At 33.5% G+C, this 21,785-nt stretch overlaps 1 protein-coding gene across 5 annotated transcripts; it reads right to left on the bottom strand.

Moving 5' to 3' along the window:
- Window positions 1-62: 62 nt before the first annotated feature.
- LOC137806267 (DExH-box ATP-dependent RNA helicase DExH5, mitochondrial-like) lies at window positions 63-19,839 on the bottom strand. 5 transcript variants are annotated; one of them, XM_068606280.1, is made up of 20 exons: window positions 19,714-19,776; window positions 19,550-19,624; window positions 19,252-19,397; window positions 18,988-19,075; window positions 18,577-18,822; window positions 17,026-17,121; window positions 12,618-12,806; window positions 12,341-12,500; window positions 12,119-12,249; window positions 7,349-7,516; window positions 6,999-7,271; window positions 6,262-6,456; window positions 4,163-4,366; window positions 3,883-3,952; window positions 3,647-3,795; window positions 2,361-2,666; window positions 2,190-2,249; window positions 1,907-2,059; window positions 1,667-1,777; window positions 63-902 (listed from the first exon to the last, which is right to left on the bottom strand). In XM_068606280.1, exons 2-20 carry the CDS (start codon window positions 19,619-19,621, stop codon window positions 450-452), a joined length of 3,270 nt encoding a protein of 1,089 aa, XP_068462381.1. In that variant the 5' UTR covers window positions 19,622-19,624; window positions 19,714-19,776; the 3' UTR covers window positions 63-449. The 5 variants fall into 5 exon arrangements, with proteins under 5 accessions (XP_068462381.1, XP_068462379.1, XP_068462380.1 ...); XM_068606278.1 differs by having other exon boundaries at window positions 19,511-19,624; window positions 19,714-19,731; XM_068606279.1 differs by having other exon boundaries at window positions 19,550-19,839.
- Window positions 19,840-21,785: the final 1,946 nt, after the last annotated feature.

Here is a 21,785-nt window from a genome sequence, read left to right as displayed (position 1 = left end):
TGGGAGAATGTAATGCTTTCTATATAGACAGTGTGCATTAAATATATAAAGGAAATTACAGATTTTCTAAACAACAAAACAAAAGACAACTTATTGGTAAAATATGATACTTGATAATTTTTGTGCAGATAAATTCTCACAAATTTAACATATTATATTATTATACACCTCTAAATTTTCTCGGTGATGTAGGTAAAGGGTCCTAACAAGTGCATACATAAAGGTGCATTAGGCCCATGTTGCTGAGTGGCATAACAAAATTGCAATTGTCTATTCAAGACAATTGGTGGGTTGAGGAAGGAACTATGGGGATAAGCAGTTGAGAACAAAGCTGACCACGAGGACCCGAGAATGGTGCTCGCTGAAGATGCGGTGGTGTTTGTTTGTTAACAAGATTTGTGTTTGATCCATATTTTCATTCTATAAAGCTCATCTTCATGTTTCATTGCTCAATTATGATCTTTCTTACTTTTCTTCAGCAACATTGTCATGTGATTGGTATCCTCATTCCCTGTTTGTATTCTACCCATAAGCCACTGCAGTGCCTCAGCCGCAGCATCTTTTTCTGCATTCTTCTTGTTGCTATATGGTTGGCCCATTATCTGCACTCCATTAAACTCAACTGTAGCCCGAAACTCATTATTCTTCAATTGCTTAGTGGTGTAGAAGGGTGCACCATATCCAGCTCGTGTCAGCAATGTTTGAAGCTGACCTTTAGTATTATCACCCCCGGGTCCACTGTCTGTTCTTGAAACCAATGCTTGTTGCACTGCCATCATTGATGGTTTAAGGAGCTGGCAACTAAATACAAATCTTCCTTCACATTTGTCAGTGCAAATCAGCAACCGTATAGCAAATAAGAGCTCATGGAATGAGTGTATGCTCATCTGCGGGAATTGTAACTGCAAAAAATAATTTTAAATAGAAATTACAATCATTGCAGGTTGGTCCAACAAAAACCACCAAAAGAAGATGTTGCCACAGCGGCTGCCTTTTGAAGAAGTAGATATTTAATTAGGGTTTTATTTTTAATACCTCTTTCATTTTTTATATCAAATTTCAAGAAAATGTAGCTTAGGTAAAATGTCTATTTCTAAAATAAAATCAGTATAATTAATGATACTATTGCAATATAGGTTACCTCCGATAGGGTTTGAGACTTCCTATTCAAAGCATTCAAGTGTCGAATTACTCTCCCTCTAAGATTTATCTTGGGTTTTTCTTTTTTACATTCAAGACCGGGGGAATACATCAGTGCAGCTAGCTAGTCAAGAACTTTGTAGTGAAGCTCTCGATAAAATGAGAAAACAGTGACAGAGAAGTCACACTTGCAATGCCAGAAGTTTTTCCCTTCTCTTCTAGTTTCACATGGTATAGAACTTGATCACAATTTTATTATAACATGTAGATTTAACGTTTTTGTTTTTCATGACCGCTATGGTGGTGTTGGCGGTAGTACTAATGGTTTGTGGATGTGAAGAAAAATCAATTTTTTAGACTTTACTGAAGCAGGACAGGTTCCTGCTTGTTATAGGGTTCGGTATTACGGTATTATTTTAAAAATGACTTTCTCTTCTACCTTCAATGTTTTCTTTTTCCTCTTACAGTTGCATGACTCGAATATTAAGGTAAAGTTGGCAGAGGAATGAAACCAATTTGCACCTACTTTACTATGAATGAGTTTGTCAAGATCTTTCCTTATACTCTGGTACATGTCAGCAACAGCAGGTTTCACAAAAAACTCCAAATATCCTCCCGACATTTTCAAGTGACCATCCTGCAAGAAAGAAAGGAATTTCCGTAAATCAGCATAGGTTTAAAAACTAGAGGATAATTTGAAATCTTAACATTTTATAGACGATTAGACTAAACATGAGAACCATTAAAAGAATCAGAAGGAACTTACAGTATCACCTTTTGAGATGCTCCCACCAAAAAGAAGTACCACAGAATCAGGCACAGCTGTTGAGTCACGGAGAAATACAGAGTTCACTTTTATCTTCTCATTAAAAACTAGCCATGGATATGGAATTATAGTTTCCCGGGCATTCACTGAATTCTAGTAAAATAAAACAAACATTGAATCAGGATCAAAACAACAAACAAAACTCAAAAGATAGCACATAAAACTTAAGTATTTATTCAGTTTTAATGCCAGAAGTAAATTATAATGATTTGAATGGACTAACCGAATGTAGGAGCACTTTGCCATCCTCCATTGTTTTCAGAGAAAATGAATTATCCTTATGCTGCAAATGAAATTGCACCATACGCATGACAAAAGTATGGACTAAATACAGTATAGACACCAGAAAATCTACAATAAACATATAACATTTATGAAGTGTTGAAGAACATACCACAACCGAGCAGATTCCAGGATATAGGCCATAGCAAATAGCTGCTCGAATGAGATACATATCATAGCTCCATGCATTGCAACTGGTCATGTTTCTATCAACTAATCCAATATCTTTGAGCAGGGATAAGAATTCCACACGAAGGGCATCAATAACTTTCATGGATTGTGGAGAAAGAAAATTTTTCCAGCAGTAATCATGCTCAGCATTGTCTATCTCGGCATCCTTCCAGCTATCATAGGCCCTCACAATGGCAAGATGATCACTGTAATCATGGGAAAACTGAGACTTTGCTGCCTGTGCAAGCTGCAAGAAATAAATTTGATAAATCAAATAACAAGGGCTCAAAATTCAGAGTATGTTTATCAAGTATGATCTTCATCAAGTCTGATAAATCAAATAACAAAGGGTCATCAAGTATGATCTTCATCCAGAGTCCTTCATACACATTTGAGCAAGGGCTCAAAATTCAGCCTTTGCACTAATGCGGGATATTCTATCCTGTTTTTTGCTTCTCCAAGTCACTAGACTTTCTCCTAGAAACATATAGTACCCAGATTTTTATTTACTGTCAGTAACAAGACCTGCATAGTTTGCATCACTATATATCTTCAGGGTCAAAATATCTTTTTCCTGAAGAATATCCCCCTTTCCTAGGCTTGAATTCAATTCAAGTATTGGAGATTTTTGTCAATTACTTGCATGTGTCTTTCTCTTGGATCATGCATAAACTAACTTACCACACTATTTGCATGAGCAATGTTTGGTCTGGTGTGTGATATTTAAATAAGTTCTCTTATCAATCTTTGATATTGGATTTTTTTCTACAGGAGATCTCTCTTCACTTCGAATTCTATGATTCTACTCAATAGGAACTTGAGGTTCTACAACCCAGCTTACCTGTTTTTCAGAAGATCAAGTACACATTTTCTTTGGGATAAGAAAATCCCCCCTTTTGGAATATAAGCAACATCTATTTTTAAGAAATACTTAAGTTTTACCAGGTCTTTCATTTTAAAGTTGGCCACCACTTTTTCCTTTAAAGCCAATTTCTCCATTTCATCATTGCCATAATCATGTCATGTCATTCACACTTCTTCTAAAGCTCCATGAAGAAAGACATTCTTCACATCTAATTAGTGTAATTCTCATCCAAAATACATAAAAAAAACAACATTTGCAAGACCTTGTCTTTTTTATCTGACAGTAAATATCACCAGACAACTTACATCATTTCAACACCCAAATCTAAAAATTCTAGGTCATTAAAATAGAAAAAAACTTACATCTTTTTTATCCAAAGGTGTTAGAAAAGGATCTCTAACACTAAGGCCAGCAACAATAGTTAATATAGGATCCAGGCAATTGAAGATAACACCAAATATCAACATCTTGCCAAGTTTGGGTTCCATTGGAAGCACTGTCAACTGGCGCCCTGACAATTGATAAACCAACTGAAACTATAATTTAAAGGAAAATAATTAGTTAGCAGATTTTTCATGCCTGATAATGGCCAACCAACCTAGAATAGTCAGATTCTCATTCTTATCCAGAGCTCCAATTGTTTTTAAATATTGAATTGCATTTTGTACCTATGAAAAAGAAGGGGAAACTACAGTGAGACACAAATTAAATACCAGTAATAAAAAACAAATAAATAAGTGAATATATTTCAAATATAACAAAAATACTGTGCTAAAAACAAATAAATAAGTGAATATATTTCAAATATAACAAAAATACTGTGCAAGAATTAGAGATAAAATTATAACACAAAATTAGAGCATTGAGTATATCATTACCGCAAGTATCTCGGGAGCCTGTAAAGCCCTAGACAAGAACTCAGATATACTTCCTAGTTTCAAACTTTTGATTTGCAGACAGAGAGATTGCAAGGGCATCCTCAAAATTTCAGGTAACTGATGCTCTTTGAAAGAATCATATACACATCTAGGATAGAGATGATAACATTCTCCAGGTTGAACACGACCAGCTCTTCCTTTTCTCTAGAAAAACAAAACGTTAAGTGGTGGTAGGACAGAATAAAATCTTTGAAAGGTCAAATGGTTAATTAGTAGGTAATTGCAGTTTTGAACCATGACCATTTGTTTGATTGCAGTTTTCTCATTAAAACATAAAAACCGGCACATTGCAAACCAAATATGATGATGACAATTTCCACCTAATCTGTAAGACTTAACAGTTATAGATCATATCGAGATAGCACTAGCAAATTATTCAATCCCAAAGCATAAGCTAAATATCACATAATTGTCGGAGAAAAAATATAGCTCAGCCTAAAAATTATCATTCAGATTATTGGTTCCAAAAGAACAAAAATCAAGGCTTAAATGTTTTTAATCACTCAAATTTGGGTCATTATTTTTTAGAATTGAAAATTCGTTTTTTATGTCCCTAAATTTCAGAATGTGTTTTTTGTCCTTTGGAAGTAACAACGTAATACTCGTTACTGGCGTGGCTATTAACATGCACGTCAAGAATGACACATAACAAAAATAATAATGTTAAAATTCACTTTATTAAATTTTGGCTAAATTTAATCCCTAAAATTTGAGTCATCTATCATTTTAGAAGTGGTTTTTATGTCCCTCAAATTTAAAAGTGATATTTTAGTTCTGCTAAGTTTAAACATGATTTTTTAGTTGTCTAATTTAAAAATAACTCACAAAGTTGTCATTAAAAAGTCTACATGCGTGGCTAACAATTTTAGAGAAACAATTGGTCACAATTTTAAACCTCCAATATCTAAATTATCAGATCATGTTTTAAGATAAGTTTGCGTATAATTTAAAACCCCCCCAACATCTAGTAAAGCAAAATGAAACAACTGTATACACAATTCTAGTCACAGGTAACCTTACTTTAATCTCAAAATAAAACTTTAGTGAAAACTTCATAAATGACAATGTGACAGAGTAATAAAGAAAGAAGATAAAAGAAAAACTACATTGTAATAGTAATACCAAACATCCAAGCAACAATAATTAGGAGAGGGGAAGAACGAGAAATAGAAGGGGAGAATTAAAGTGAGAGATATTTCAAAAACCATTTCGAATCATATTTCTCAAATTGTTCTAGTTACTCCAACAATAACGTCAATTTTGAAAACCAAAAAGTTAGAAGACTTAAAAAAACAATTTGAATTTTAGGGACTCCAAGAATCATTTAATTTGGAGGACTAGAAAATGACTTTCAAATTTGAGGGACTAAAATTATTTTAAATTTGAAAGACTGAAAATCACTTTCATCTTCGGGAAACTAAAATAAAATTTTACCCATATTTTAAGGACTAAAGGGATATTTTAGCCAAAGTTTTTAAGTGAATTCTAGGTCATTATTAGTTATGTCGTTAGCCTTTCTCTGTATTTGAATCTTATTCTAAAGTGGATTTTTTGTCTAACTTCACCTCAAAAAACTTTAGTTTAGTTATATCTTTAGTTGATATGAGATCACTAACAAATCTTTCCATACAAGTCTCTAACTAAATATTATACCCGCAATCCTGTAAACAAAAGTTATTCAAAACCAAAATTGTAATAGAAAAACCTGATGTACAGGTAGTCAAACATTAACCATATAATCATGTAACACAAATGTCATGTTTTCTGGTTCCTCCCCCATTCCAAAAAAAGAACTTCGACCAGCCCATATAGCTTTATGACTAAGCTAATGCAACAATTCCTACAAATATAAAACTCAGACAACTAAACTTATAAGAAAAAGTTTCCAAAAGTTTCTATTAAAAGTTAATTGAAATAAATGAACCCAGTATTATATATCAGACATCAGGAATAAAAAATGCTTTCAAGTTTCAAGTAATATAGAACATGTTAAATATAATGATTACTAACAATGACATAAAATTATAATATAAGCTTACTTGTTGAACTGAAACCTTAGAGATCCAAGTGGGAAGCAAACAACGTGTGTTATTCAGTGCATCATATGAAGATTCTTTTGCCTTCCCACAGTCGATGACAAAAACAATATCATTGATTGTGATACTCGTTTCAGCAATATTTGTTGCTAGCACTATTTTCCGTACTCCATCTTTAGGTTCTTCAAACATTAACCTCTGGGTATTCAATATATATAATGTTGTAAATAAGGATTATGGGATAGAAATATCCTAATATCTCCATAGTAATAAGGAAAAATATCCCTAAAATCTACACAATCATTTCAACAGATTTTTATTTCGTTTTTTAAGAGTGTGATTATTACAAATAGAGGAGTTGAGAATCTAATCATCATGATTGTGATTAATAGAATATTTCTTTTCTCTCTCTCATTGTTCAAGTTATAGTTTATCAAGAAATTACTTGTAAGCATGAGGGTAAACTACATAAGTACAAGTTTTTTCCTTTATTATCAGCACTATGCACACAATAATTTCTGTTATTAAATAAATATGATGCTTGGGGACAAAATCATTACGCTTATTTTCTTCAATGACAAAATTATATGTATTACGGCAGCAGAATGCCTAATAAATCTTGTATGCTGATGCTACAGCATTCTTTTCCTTTGATTAAAAAAGTGCCAAATAAATAATAATGCAGAAAATAAGTACAATTAGTGAGTAAACACTAGCAGTGTACAAAGACAAGCCATTACCTGCTCCAAACTGTCCATTGAGCCATGGCACATCAGCAACAAAACTCGGTTTGGATCACTCAAGACAGGATGTGTTAGGAGCTTCTCCTTCAGAGCATTTATATCATCCCATCCAATCATGAAAACCAAAATGGAACCTGGTCTTTCATCCTCACATATATTGCACAGAATATACTCTATGTGGTTAAAACCGATACAGTCAGGATTCCAACAAGATAAAGACTCCCTTGTTTGCAGACTGTAATAATTGAAATCAGCAGCTCTTAATACATCCTGATCATATTTTTCAGAAAGAACTTAATAAATACATGGCAAGGTTTGAGAACTGTATCTTTAGAATTTTTAAGTACCTCCACAGAAGAAGATAATTGGCTTTTCCTCTTTCTTGGCACCTGTTTGTCCATTTTCCAAATCCTTTCTTGACCATAGTCATCAAATTGATTTTCAGGAGTCAATCTGTAGCCCGACATTTCCAGAATATCCTCCAAAAAATGAGTTCTGACAGGATATGTAAAACCCTAAACCATCCCCGACCAATAAGAATGGGAAACTTTTAGTTTTTAGTCCAAAATAGTAATGTCGGTTGCATCAAATAAAAATAAAGTAGTACCTCCGGTCACATCAAATAATATTGCTCAGTTTAATAGAATTCAGAGAAAATAGAGAAATAAGACTAGGCTAAATCTGTAAATGATTTCACAAAATAGAGTACAGAGCAATAAGCTTTATATAGGTGTACAGTGTACACTGAGTGACTCAATGCTGAGTCACCATCTAACTGCCAAAACAAACTAACTTGTAACAGTATGTTATACTCTACTGCAATGTGTAAGCTGTCTTTGACAGCTCTCACTAGTTAGATAGAGCTCGTTACTAGTTTCCCTGCATAAATACTTTAATGTAACTGATCTATGCAACCAACTGATTTATTCATCAAAGCATGTAAATTTTCTCTCAAAATTCTCTCTGAACTATGTTACAGATTAGATGGAAGTGAAATTACAATTTAGTGTAAATGCACTGTCTCTAATAATGGAAACTTATCAAACACTGACTTTGTCACATGGTGCCAGAATTATAAGAGAGGGATTAGATGAAAATACTTGCATTCTGATCAAGAGTTGGAATGTGTTGAACCAATAGACTTGTGTTCAAAAATTTATCTCTGAAAAAGGAAATGTTGATCATGTCTACTTTTTAAATGAAGAATGGGATTGTCAGACAGGGAAACAATGCTAAGTTGTCACAAAGCAGGAGAGGCTTTGCAAAAGATACTTGTAGTTACATAAGAAGAGTTGGGATACCCCTTTTGTATCCCTCTTAATTTAATTTCATTATTTGCTGATAAAAAAAAAAGTTACGTAAGAAGAGACTGTGTTGGAGATCTCACATCAACTAGAGATGAAGACCCTTCATAGTATATAAATGAGTGAAAACCTCACCTTAAAGTCCACTTCTTAATATGATATCAGAGTTATTTAGAATTTATCATAACGAGAGTTTGTTGGACTTATCATGTCACCCGCTATTGGTCACTATCGGACCACCCATGAATATATAGTTCCACGCACGAATTTGAGGGTCTCGGCATGAGGGAAAGGTGTTGGAGATCCCACATCGACTAGAGACAATGACATTTTGAGTTAAGTTTAAAGTCCACTTCTTAATATCAATATTGATAATCTTTTGTTGTCGATCTTGAATGATGTTACTTTTCGGTCAAATAATCCAATTGATGTTAACCAAAATTCTTTTAAGTTCGACTACAATTATATAGGATGACATTGATCAAGATTATTTTAGAATGTTGACGGTTGGAGTTTTTTTACCGACTTTTTTATCAATATCAGTTGAAAATTTTCCCAATTGACATCGGTAAAAAATAATCCTAATTAATGTTGACTGAAAGTTTTCAAATTAACATTAGAAAAGAAATCATGGTAAATTATTGACAAAAAAACATCTTTGATGATAAAAAAAATCACTGCAAACATCGACAAAAAAATAATCACGACAACAACAATAGTCTCCCTAACATTGGTCGATAAAAGTCAACTAATATCGCATAATAAATAATAGTAGTCTACAAAAAAAAATCTAACAACTTAAATCAACCGAAAAGTAGTAATCCCAGTAGTGCCTCAGTCTTAGTCAAGCTAATAGCACCGTATGGGAAAAACATGAATTTGAAGATTTTCAAATTCATACTTTTAGGTAGAATTTAAAATTATCTAATTTTAAGAAATCCAATTACTCTAATGAAATTCTAGAATTTCAATTTCTTTTAAAATTCCTAATCCAAACAAAATATTGTCACAAAGCATTTGAAATACTCTAAAAAATTAATTACCCTCTTAAATTTCCCATCCCAATATAAGAGCGTGGAGAAGGAGATCGTGTCCCAACACCAAAGTGCATTGTTAGATATTTTTAGATATTATTGTCATCTTATAATGATATCTAGAGCATAGGGTTAGGGCACAATTTTTTTTCTAGTGAAACCATTTTTCACCGGAGTTTTCCAGTCGCCGCCCCACCGCCTCCTCGCAGTCGAAGTTGGAGTCGCCATCATTGTCGCCGCCTTCGTCGATGTTGTCGCCAATTGGCCAACGACTAGATCTAGTCTTGTCATATATGGCTTCTTCCACTCCCACTATGCTTGATCCATCTATTTATACTAATTATGTCAATGTTCATCTATGCAAAGGGCGTCATAAGTGTGATCATTGTGTCAAAATTAGCCACAAAAGTGACAAGTGTTATGCCTTACATGGTCGTCCTCCTAGATCTGTTGTAGTTGCCTAAATTGCTCTTGTGCAACCTTCTACTGTGGACTCTACTTCATTTGATACCCCAAGCTAGCATACTACTTTTAATGAATTTCTTAAATGGTATGAGGATTTTCATAACTTTTGTTGGCCTCACTCACTCTAATTCTATTGGTCATTGGGTTCTCTAGCTGCCACAAATCAAATTACTAGTAATAAATATTTTCTCTTTTTGCCTACCTTTGGTTATTTACCATTTGTTACCATGACCAATGGCTCTAAGGTCTCATCCCAGGGTGTTGGTACTATTCATCTCCTTCCTTCCTTGTCTATTGATAATGATTTTTATGTTCTTGGGTCTCCCTTCAACTTATTATCCATTAGTAGTCTAACTCGTTCGCTTGATTGTGTTATTTTTACCAAAGATTTTGTTTGTTTACAAGACCAGAGTTAGGCTACACTTTTAGTTGCAATAAAAAAGGATGTTGAATGTCATCAGTAAAAATATTTTGGGCCTTTCATAAAGGACAATCTGTCTTAAAGGATCTGAATATCTCCAAGACATCTTGTTCAACTAATTGCCATAAAAAAACACATTACTGGAAGTCAAGTTTTTTCCGTTAAGATTTATTTTTAGTGGGGATAGCATTGGCTTACTTCTACAAATGATCATGGTATCCTTAACCAAAGAGTCATAACGCAACGGAAGCATACAAAGACAACTAGTTCAGTAATTCTTCTGATTGATTTTTGTAGTGGTGATTGATAACCTTCGCAAGTTGAAAGGATCTAGATCAACTCAAGAGGTGTTGGAGGAGAGAAACTCCATGGTTTTTGAAGAATTAATGGTGGAAGCATGCAACCATGCAGAAACCTATTTTGTTTTTATTAGTTTCAACGTACCATACAATTATATTAACCAACATCAAAGGAGGTCATAGTATGACCGTCATACAACTTCAATGTCCCCCATCAAATAAAAAAAATAAAACAAAAACAAAAATTCATAAATCCATGCAACACAACAGTAGACTTCTTACTTGGTTTAAAATGTGCCTCCAAATGCTAGCTGGAAAGTGAAAATTCTCAGTTTGGTTCAGTTTAAGAGTGACCCCAACGCTTGCGGATTCCAAACCTCTAGTGGTCGTGGCAATTTCTGTGTTTATGTGAGTTATGGTGTGGAGTTTATTGTGTAAGGATGTTTGATGCATGCAGCCAAGAGTGAAGTCACGGGACGTACAAAATCATTGAAAAGAGGCTATGGTGTAAGACTGGATGGACAAGAGGTAGAGATTTGATGTATCATCACTTTAAATTTTATTTAAAATGTTTTTTAATTTTCTTATGACTGTGCTAACATAAAATAATGCATAAGTTCTTACTTGGGCACTACTCTTTGTCTTTTTGTGAACCAAATATTGTAATGCCAAATTTGATTAAAAAGTGCACCGTGCAACCCTGGTGCAATTTTTCATTTGTGATGAATAAGACAAAAGACACAACATGCACATAAATTCACATATTCATGAAGGGACAAAATGGTCATCTCACTCCCATACACTATTTTTCCACGCAAATCTTCTCAACCCTCACTTTCTTTCCTCACAAATCAGTTCTAATCACCCTAAACAAACTGCTACAATACAGTGTGTTTCTCAGCCCACAAATCACCCTAAACAAACATAGCATTAAGCTCCTCTCCTCTCTCTTCAACAGGCTCTTCGTCATCCTTATTTATATAGTAGGAGTGGTAGAAAAGGAAGGAACAGGACAAATAGAAGCTTGTGTCCTCTATTAATATTTTTTGGCTACCTCTTCTTTGTCATTAGCTTAAATGCAATAATGAGACGACTAAAGGTTCTCTTGTGTTTCTGGTTGTACGGGTGCTTTTAGAGGTAATCATGCTTCCATTTTGGGTTGTTTCTCTTCAAATATTGGTGTTCATAATGTTTATATGCTGAAGTGCTAGGTGTGATTCTAGCTATGGAAGTTGCTATCTCCAAAGGTTGGACTAATCTTTGAATTGAGTGTGATTCTCAACTTGTTATTCAAGCTTGGACTAATACTTCTATTATTCTTTGGGATCTTCGTAGTAGATGGTTGAATTGTTTTGTAAATAGTAATACTGTGTATTCATTTTTCACATATTTTTAAAGAGAGTAATCATTATGTTGAAAAACTTCTTGAGTTGGACACTAGATCTCATGTTATACTTGGGACAATTTTCTAGTATCAGCCTTCATTTGTCCTGAGTTTTTCAGGGATAGATTTGATTTGCCCTTTATAGGGTTAGGGATTAGTGGGTCAAGTTTGACAACATAAACAAGCTGTCATTCATTTTATTTAACATACCGGAATCTTCATAGTTGAAGCACTATTAAAATATGAAGAGAAGAGCTCGGCATCAAGGGTAGCACTCATTAAAATCAGTTTCAGTTCTGGTTTGCAAGCTAGAAGATCTTTAAGGACAACAAGCAGAAAATCTGTCACAAAGAAAAAAATAAATTGCAATAGCATTTATCATAAAAAATCTTCCAAAAACCCAAAAATATACAATCAAGTTCAGAAATATACCTTCATTAATCCCACGCTCATGAATTTCGTCAACAATAATATGAGTTATGCCTTTTAAGTTTTTATCATCTAGTAATCTTCTTAATAAGATGCCTGTGGTGCAAAAGAGAACATGGGTATCTCTCCCTCGCATGCCTTCAAGTCTAACTTTATATCCAACCTTTCACAAAAGAAGTCAAAGAAAGGATAGATGGAAACTCTAAATTCCAACATACTAAATAAAGAAAATGATTACATTGAAACAGTTATTAAAAGTAATTGTCTTTGTAAAACTCACGGTTTCACCCAATTTCTCTCCTCTTTCAGAGGCAACTCTTTCAGAAACAGAAATTGCTGCAATGCGTCTTGGTTGTGTGCAAATAATATTACACACAGCTCCACGAAGTAATTCTATCTCAGATTCTAGGATAAACTGTGGAACTTGTGTTGTCTTTCCACAACCTGTTTCACCCGAAATGATAAGTACCTGAAAAGTATGTAAATAATAATTAAAATTGTATTTGAGAAGCCAAGTATTAAAAAGATTCAAATTAATACTACAAAGCACGTTCTACTTTTCAATGATATAATTATCAAGTTAGATGGAATATGTGACTCGTTGAAGCATCTTGAGGTATACATCTAACATTCACTCAACAACTTTATAAAGATTGTTTAACACACTGACCATAAGAAAACAGATTTCAACAAAGAAAAACGTTAGAAGTAATGTAAACATTAGAAATAACACAGACATTTGCAAAGGATAAATGTTTACTTACATATAAATGAATAAGACGATAAATAAATATTTGTTTAGTATATATATTATACTACAATTAAAATTCGTAAGACTATCTAACTTTTAGTCTTTTATCATTTCAATTAGATTTAGTTTGGTCCTTATCTTTTAAAAAGTTCAATTAGTCTTTGACAATGTTAAAGCAGTATTATCAATATTGGAAAACGGAAAATATCAGGGATCCCGCAAATCCTTTATAAAGTTATAACGGAAACCATAACATGTTATAATGGATGCATTGCGATCAAAAGAAATTTAATATATACATATAGATAATTTTAAAAAATACAAAAATATAACTGTAATACAATTTATTTGAGGGTTTTGCTGCAGCTTTTTAAATTATTAGGGTTCCACACACACCACTCTAAGTCATGGGTATTGGCTGCTGTGTATAGGATATTATAATATTTCAATTGCACGGGTATGGTATGGCCCAATTCATTTTAGGGTTTTGTTCCATCTTTTTTCAAATTATCGGGGTTCCACACACACCACTCTAAGCCATGGGTACTGGCTGCTGTGTATAGGATATTATAACATTTCAATTGCACTGGGTACGGCATTGCCCAATTCATTTCAGGGTTTTATTGCATCTTTTTTAAATTATTAGGGTTTCACACACACCACTTTAAGTCATAAGGCCGCCACACTCTAAGTCATGGAGTCGTCACATAGCTAATCAAACATGGAGCTTAGGATTTCTGCCACGTCGCCGCACACACCATCATCACATTTTGCATTGCCTCCTATTCTCCTCCTTTTTCGCTATCTCCGTTTACCGCTAGCATAATGATACTTTCATTAGTACGAGTGTTGTTAATAATTTTAACATAATAGAGGTTAAAAACTGTTGTTTTGTAGACTACTTTGGCATGCATAATTAACATAGTGACAGTTTTTAACCGCAATTGTAATATTTAAAAATTAAAAGACCCTCTATCCCTTTTACTTTCCTTTTTCCATCAATCTTGTAACCATCTTCCTTTTCTTCAAAATCATCAATTCCTTTACCATGTTATCCCCACTAACATTTTCTTAGAGATTCCATATATGACTAGTGATATAACTAAATTATAATATATAAATGGGTGTAAACCTCACCTTACAAGTTGGTTTTGTGAGGTTAAGTTAGGCATAAAATCTAGTTTCTAAGATGGCATTAGAGTTTACCCTATTGAAGTTTGTTGGGTCTATGGTACCACCCACTATCAAATCACTCACAAATATCAAGTCCCATACTCAAGATCTCTAGTCCTTGATGTGAATGGGTGTGTTGGAGATCTCACATCGACTAGAGATATAGTCAAACTATAGTCTATAAGTGGGTGCAAACCTCACCTTAGAAGTTGGTTTTGTGAGGTTGAGTTAGGCTTAATATTCTCAATAATAACATGAGAAATTTTAGGACGAGAAATGGAAGAAAATAAGGAAGCATTAACAAAAATGTGATTGAAAGCACCTAAGTCAATTATCCATGGACATTCGAGAGATGCAACCTTTTGACAAACTAGTGAAAGGTTGTGCTTGGCTAGCGAACTTCAAATCGAAGAAACAAGGGTCAAAAAAAGGACAAACAGCGAACCTTGTAGACGCTTAGTTGTTTTGTTGACAGGAAGGTGGCACGTGACCTTCACGCGCCGAGCTGCAGCGATGGAGCTGACACGCTACGGATGGCGGAGAATTAGGGGACGTGACCAAATGGGTTGGACGTTGCATGGCAAGACGCATTTGATGGTCGTTGGAGAAAAAAGTAGCCGACAGCAGCAATCGACAACAAAATGCAATGTATTCATTGTATCTCAATGAGATTAACCAAATTAAGTGTTCGTTGTACAAAAACAAAGACTAGGGAGAGACAACGGCGAACAACCACAAAACTAGCAGATTGGGATCGACCCGCATTGATACCAACTTAAGACTGAAAATATGATAAAAAGAGCTTAGGTGATTGATTATCTCTCAACTATTCTTTGTTATTCATAGAGGAAAATTACATCAAGAACACCAAAAGGTACAAGAAAAAGGCTATATCTAGGTACTTAATGCTAATAAGTGAACAACTCATAGGTAAAACATATAGCATCTTTCCAATAGAACTACTTTCTACCTATATTTAATACCTATTATAACAATTACTAATATTAAACAATCACAAATATTAAATTATTACTAATTTATCATAGTTCTATAAATTTTAATAGATTAAAATATAATTAAATATATTTTTAAATTGTAATTTCTTACTATAAAAAATAAGCATAGTAAATTGTAAAGGAAATTAGTTACATGGTTAACAACTACTAATAAAATATGATAATTGAATAAAATATTCTTAAAAATAATTATTAATAATTTATTACATTATTATATTTTATTTATTTATTAAAATAAATTACAATGACACTCTTAAAATTGAGTAACAATGAGACATCTATTAGGTAGGGGTGGAAGAGGGTGGTGTACGGAAATGGAGGTTGCAAATTAGAAGGGAGGGGGTGCAAGTAATTGAGTGGTGGTGGTGGTGGTGGTAATGAGAGGTGAGAGGTGAACATTGCATGGTTTGGCATCTTTTAATTTGGCTTCGATAAGCTTGGCTAGGCCAATGGCATGAGAAATGGAGATTGGGCATTGTATGACGAGTTCACATATGATATCCAAAATGAGCCTAGAAGGAAACAATTTAGGATGGCATCGTGGGTATACCCAAGACTCTTTTGCAAAAATTTCAAACGATGCCTAGAAATCAGCCATTGAGTCGTACTAGTGAAGTTTGAAGAGTGATGCTAGGTGGTTTTTGTAAGACAAACCAAATATGAATTTATATTACCCTAGTGAAGGAATTACATTGACTAAATTGACACAACACTCACATGTAAAAGGAAGCCATGTGGATACATTGGTCAAGGGAAACTTAGTAGAGGGAAAAGAACTAATCTACTAGAAATAACTAGTCTAAGGGTTTAGTATTATCAAAGGTGGCCAGTTGCAGTTTAGGGGCTCATAGTGATGCAAGGTTGGGATGGGAAAGTTGGTTGGTAAAGGGTATTAGGGAATTCTGGGAGGGTTGGGTTATATGACAGGGTAGGATTAGGGATAGGAGACAAAGAGGGTTAGGAGAAGACACTGGAAGTCATGGTTTGGCCAAAACCAAAGGAATAAGGCATACCATAAGAGGGGTTAACAATAGTAAGGGGTTGGGTGGTGTGGCTCAACAAGAGACTGAGATAACCCAAATTTGAAAGGTGTCAGGCTTGAAGAGGAGATGGGATTTGTGCTAATAGTGGAAATATTAGGGATATAGAAGAGACCTAATCTATGACAGCATTCATGCTACCACAGATATTGTCATGTGGTGCATCCATTGATTGTTATTAATGATTGATGACGAGTATCTTGAGTCTCCATGTGAGCTTGCATAGCGTAAAGCAACTCATGGATGGCTTTGAGAGAGTTATTGGTGTCTATGGAAGGGTTTTGTGGAGGCATGTGTACAATTGATGAAAGCACCAATGTGTTAGGTTAAAGCTACCACTACTCTAAAATAACAGAAGACAATAAAAGAATAGAAAACTTCATTTCTCATTGCCCTGTTTTCCGGTGAAGGTAGTGTATAAGGCAGGATTGCAGTAAAATCCCACAAAAGGTCCACAAGCAATAATAAACATAAAATAATAAAAACTAAATGTGATTGTGCATCCATTTTGACCTTCAGGTTTGGCATTTGTTGGACCTTATAACACTCATAATAAAAGAAAATAAGGTAAAAAAAATCTGTACACACAAAAACAGATTTAAAAATCAAATACAAACAAATTAGCATGATGAAAGTAAGAGGGGCTTCCAATATCTATAAGGTGTAGTTAGTCACTAAGCATTAACAAAATATATTATTTCAACAAACCTGATTCCTTGATATGGCTGATAATATGGCTTCCTTCTCTTTATAAGCAGGTAGACTGCTACGAAATTCCAGAATTTTTCTTCCATCTGGAGATTCCTGAAATGGAAAGATAAGACATTAAAATTAAAACTTTTTCTCTTGTACAACTTGTACAGATAATGGTAAAGGACAGTTAACTGAAGCATACACAAACAGTACTTTTGTTTCCTGGATAAAATACAGAAATTAATGACCGCCACCAAGGCATTTTTTTTAACTCATTACAACCAAAATTAAGCTCAACCTTGGGCGCAAGATTCCTAGCAATTACAGGTTGCCTCAAAGAGAAAGTAAACTAGAATCGGATAAGCACAAATTTTATAAATTCTAATAAAGAAATAGAATTGCCCAAAAGCTTAGACTCAACCTCAATGAAAACTAGCAACCAGACTTCAAATATGCTACTCCACAACCGATTTGATAAAAAAAAATTCATAGCTACCATTACATAGTTATGATTAAGACTTCTGTTGAAAAATAAAATTAATTTGTTATGTTGGATCTCCATTCCATCCTATTGTTCTTGTCAACTACTAAGAATATTATATTTTGACTTTCTAACCAGGTTTTGATAAATTAAAAATTTGACTTAACTGCACTTTTAGTCTCTTTAAGTATCACAATTACATGATTTTGGTCCTGCATATTCAAATTATGCAAATTGGCTCTTTCAAGCATTGTTCTGTAATAGTGCGATTTCAGTCTTTCCTTTGTCATTCTATTAAGTATTAACTGATTTTGATGATGTGATAAGGATGTTGGCATGTTTCCTAACACAATGTTGTCATGCCTTAATTTCAATCTTGGTTCCTAAACAGTTATGATACTGGAGGGACCAAAAGTGTAATTCAGCTGTCAGCATATATGTTAGCCAACATGTCAACTGCCATGTCATCATCTAGTGCTACTTCAGAAAATTCTGTAAAATACTTAACGAAAAACTGATGGAGAGACCAAAATTGCACAATTGTGATAATTGGAGGGCCTAATTTGTTCAAGTAGAACCTAGGAGACCAAAATTGTACAATTATGATACGATATCTAAGGGACTAAAATGCAATTAGGCCTAAAAATTTTAATAACCTTGTTTCAACACCACATAAAAATTTTGATCATCTCCTAAGACATTTTATCCCATCTTCAAAAAACGACATCATACCTCTCCATGGACCTTCTTTTATCATATATCCTAGCACTACAACAAATGGCAATAATACCAACCCCACAACATGGAGCAAATGCACATAGAAATCTTAAAACTATCATGGGAAGAGCTCTATTTATTTTATCCACTTACAACCCAGAAAGACACTTTTAAACATCTTACAAGGAATGCAGAAGATTAGGGACAAGGTTTGTATAACCATCGTACACAAACAGACTTAGAAGCTGCCAAAAAAATGCTTAAAATCTGAATTATGAAGAAAACATAAAGAAATAAAATAAAATATGAATATAAAGTCTATCTGGAAAGGAGAATAAGGCCACAATTTTGTATTCAGTGAAGATGACCTGCCAAACTCTTTGCTGATCACGCATTTCTGAACTTCTCTGACAGAGAATTCTCTCCACTACAGCCCTACTGGATGATAGTGACTGAGGTGGCTCAAAAAACCCTTCATCTGTACCAATACTACCGCTGTCGCGTGGTCTAGCACACCACAAATCTGAAAAGCTTTCCTTCCTTCTTGACTTTTGGGTTAGGTATTCTTGAAGATATCCATCAACTTGCCTTAACACAGTAGTAGGTAGGTTCACCTGCCAATTCATGAAGCTTTACTAAAGTGTCTCAAAGACAGAGCTCGTAAGTTTTCCAGTGAAATAAAATTAGCAGTACGAAACTTTATCTAAACCAATCAATGCTTATCATCCACAAAATGATTCAGAAAAGTCAACAGCACATGACGTAACAAGTCAACATACCTCCCTAAGGGGACGTTTATCGTCCAAATCATATCTGTAATTTGGAAGAGGGACTTTGCTGACAACAACAACCTTCGCATACATATGGCTGCCATATATAAATGCAGTTAAGAATTATAACTCTGAGAATTCAGGGTAAGACTTCTAAGAGAGAAAAATAACAAGAAAAAAATGACGATGACTTAAAATTCTAACTTCTGAATAGGCTAATAATTTCAATTAAACAAAAGCTCGTTACCATGAGAATAGGAATAGGAAAAATACCTATACAACCCCATGTTGCTGGCCAAAGCCTCTATTCGCTGAAAATCACGGCGATCCTTTTTCTCCCTTGAGATCAACTCTTGCTTACTCTGATCATTCAAAAGCATGCTTAATTTCTGCTTCCAATCCTCGCTGAGTAAATCACTCTGAAAAGCAAATTATTAATACAAAACCACACGAACGTTGAATGCAACTTTACAAGCACACTCTGAGCAAGCCAACTACAGATGAAAGAGCATTGCATTGGAAGTAATCTTACTGGTAGTGAAGAAGTTCCAAATTCAGCATCGCAATTTACCTCGTTGTCGGCATCGGCAACATGAACGGGAAGAGGCGAATCCATGGCGAGAAATGGAATGCGAAGGGACATGCACTGCAAGGAAAGCCCCAGTTTGAGAAAATAAATTAACGGTTAGTGAAAATAAAAAACAATTTCTATCTACATTCTACTAAATCCACCACCCCATTTTAGGACGTTGGTCTCTGCTGAAAATCTGTACTTTGATGGATCACATCACTGTTTTGGTAGATATTTCTGGGCCCGTGCTTTCTGCACATGATGATTTTTCACCTACATCACGTTAATTTTTGAAATTTTAATATAATTTAAAATTCATAATTAGAAAATACATTTTAGAGAAAAATAATTGAAATAGATTTTTGTGTTCCAAAAATGAAATTCCATACAATTGAAAAAAATAAAATTTTATTCCGTAAAATTAATTTTGGAATAAAAAAATACAATCTGAAAACAAATTTTGAAAACCAAAATTCAAAAATTTCAGAAAACCGATTCCCGAAATTTTAGATAACGTTTTATATTCAAATCATTCTTAAAATGTTTTAGGAAATTATGTTTTGATGAAATAAATCGTGAGTAAAGTCTGATTGTATTTAACATTTAAAACTTAATATAGACTTAGAAAGTTTTTGAAAAATATATTAACAGTGAAAACTCTAGAATAGAAGGTTAATTTGATGAAATAATGCTTATAACACTTAGACATGTAAAAGAATTTAAAGTCAAAGTTTTCTTTTAGAGCATTTAATTGAAAAATGAAGGAGTTATAGTATGTGATTTGCTTAGTTGGTGAGAAAAATTGTCAAGCCTTAATGATTGAAGCTTTATAGATATAGAAAGATTTCAAAAATAGAACAAATGCTCAAGACACATTGCGATCTTTAGATCACAAGATTCCTTTTAAAACATCTAATATGAAAAGGAGAAAAGATTATGGAAATGTGTAAAACTTCAACATTCAATTATCTATAGATAAAGAAATATTTCAAAGTTCAAATATGAGATAATTAGTCGAAGACGCAAAGATTTCATCAAATGTGAAGTTGTCTTATAAAGCATATAATAACACGAAGAAAATACAACAATGCAAATTCGAATATACGAGTTAAGAGGATTAAAAGCATCAATGTTCGTATTTGTACACAGATAGAAATATTTCAAATTACTACACACGTTTAAGACACACAAGAAATGATTCAGTGTAAAAGTTTCCAAATGGAGCGTCTAACAAATATATGGTAAAGTGCATATTGCAAGCTATATAAAGATCTTGAAGACAAAGATGAAGAACACAAAAGTGATATACAAGAATAATATCAAGTGAAATAAAAGTTTGTCTGTGAAAAAAGAAAGTTGTGCCTTGTATAGATTGTGTTTGCTACATAAAAGTGTTTAGTGAGTTGGGTTATGAACTAAATCTGGTAAATCCTTCACCCTATGAACTTACATTATTTTCTATTTTGAGAGTGTTTTTTCATACTTTGAGATGTCTTAATCTTAGGGAGAGCTTATGACTAGTTTACCTGGAGAGGTTTATGTGTTACTGGAGAGGTGTTGAAACTCGGTGTACCTGAAAATTGAATAATATTTTTACCTACAGAGATGTATAATATTTGTCCTGAAGAGGTTTGAAATTCGTTTAGTGAAAAGTTCTTAAGTACTTTGCTTAAAGGGATTGGACGTAACCTAAGGGATAGGGTGAACCAGCATAAATATGTGTTATACTTCTTTTGCCTGTTAAATGCTATTTTTATTTTGTTATTAGACTCGTTAATTGAGTTCAAACTTCATTCAATACCTTCTAGAGTCCGTTGTCCCTACACTTTAAACAAAAAAGTCACTCTTGGCTTGAGAGACAAACAATGTCTTTATGATCAAAAGATCACATTTTTTATTTACTAGATATGGTAGTGTCTTTTGATGTATGCAATGATTTATGCTCTCTCTACCAGTTTGTTGTGATGAACATAGATAGTATTTTTACAAAGCATTTAGGGTATAGATAAAAATATCATTTTCAACACTTGCAAAATAATGGTTATTTTTGTTATTCTTTTCAAATGATGTCTTTATAATTAAAGTTTTGTTTTGCATCTATTTTTTTTTCTATATATGTATGTAAATATATAAGAATATTTTATCAAAATTTTGCTACAAAATATTTTAATGAAGATAACTAATTTTTTAACTATCATACTGAAATCTCTTCTTTATATTATTTTTCTATTAACAA

The sequence above is a fragment of the Phaseolus vulgaris genome, chromosome 3 (assembly GCF_000499845.2).
Source record: "Phaseolus vulgaris cultivar G19833 chromosome 3, P. vulgaris v2.0, whole genome shotgun sequence".
Lineage (NCBI taxonomy): Eukaryota > Viridiplantae > Streptophyta > Magnoliopsida > Fabales > Fabaceae > Phaseolus > Phaseolus vulgaris.
This window is presented reverse-complemented; position numbering and strand designations above follow the sequence as displayed.

Excerpts from the sequence above, each read along its gene's own strand:
- LOC137806267 (XM_068606278.1), bottom strand. The coding sequence starts at position 19,621 with ATGTCCCTTCGCATTCCATTTCTCGCCATGGATTCGCCTCTTCCCGTT. Across the intron at positions 6,457-6,998 it reads CAATGGACAGTTTGGAGCAG|AGGTTAATGTTTGAAGAACC; the intron begins GTAATGGCTTGT and ends TTGAATACCCAG. Across the intron at positions 2,060-2,189 it reads GCAAAGTGCTCCTACATTCG|AATTCAGTGAATGCCCGGGA; the intron begins GTTAGTCCATTC and ends TTATTTTACTAG.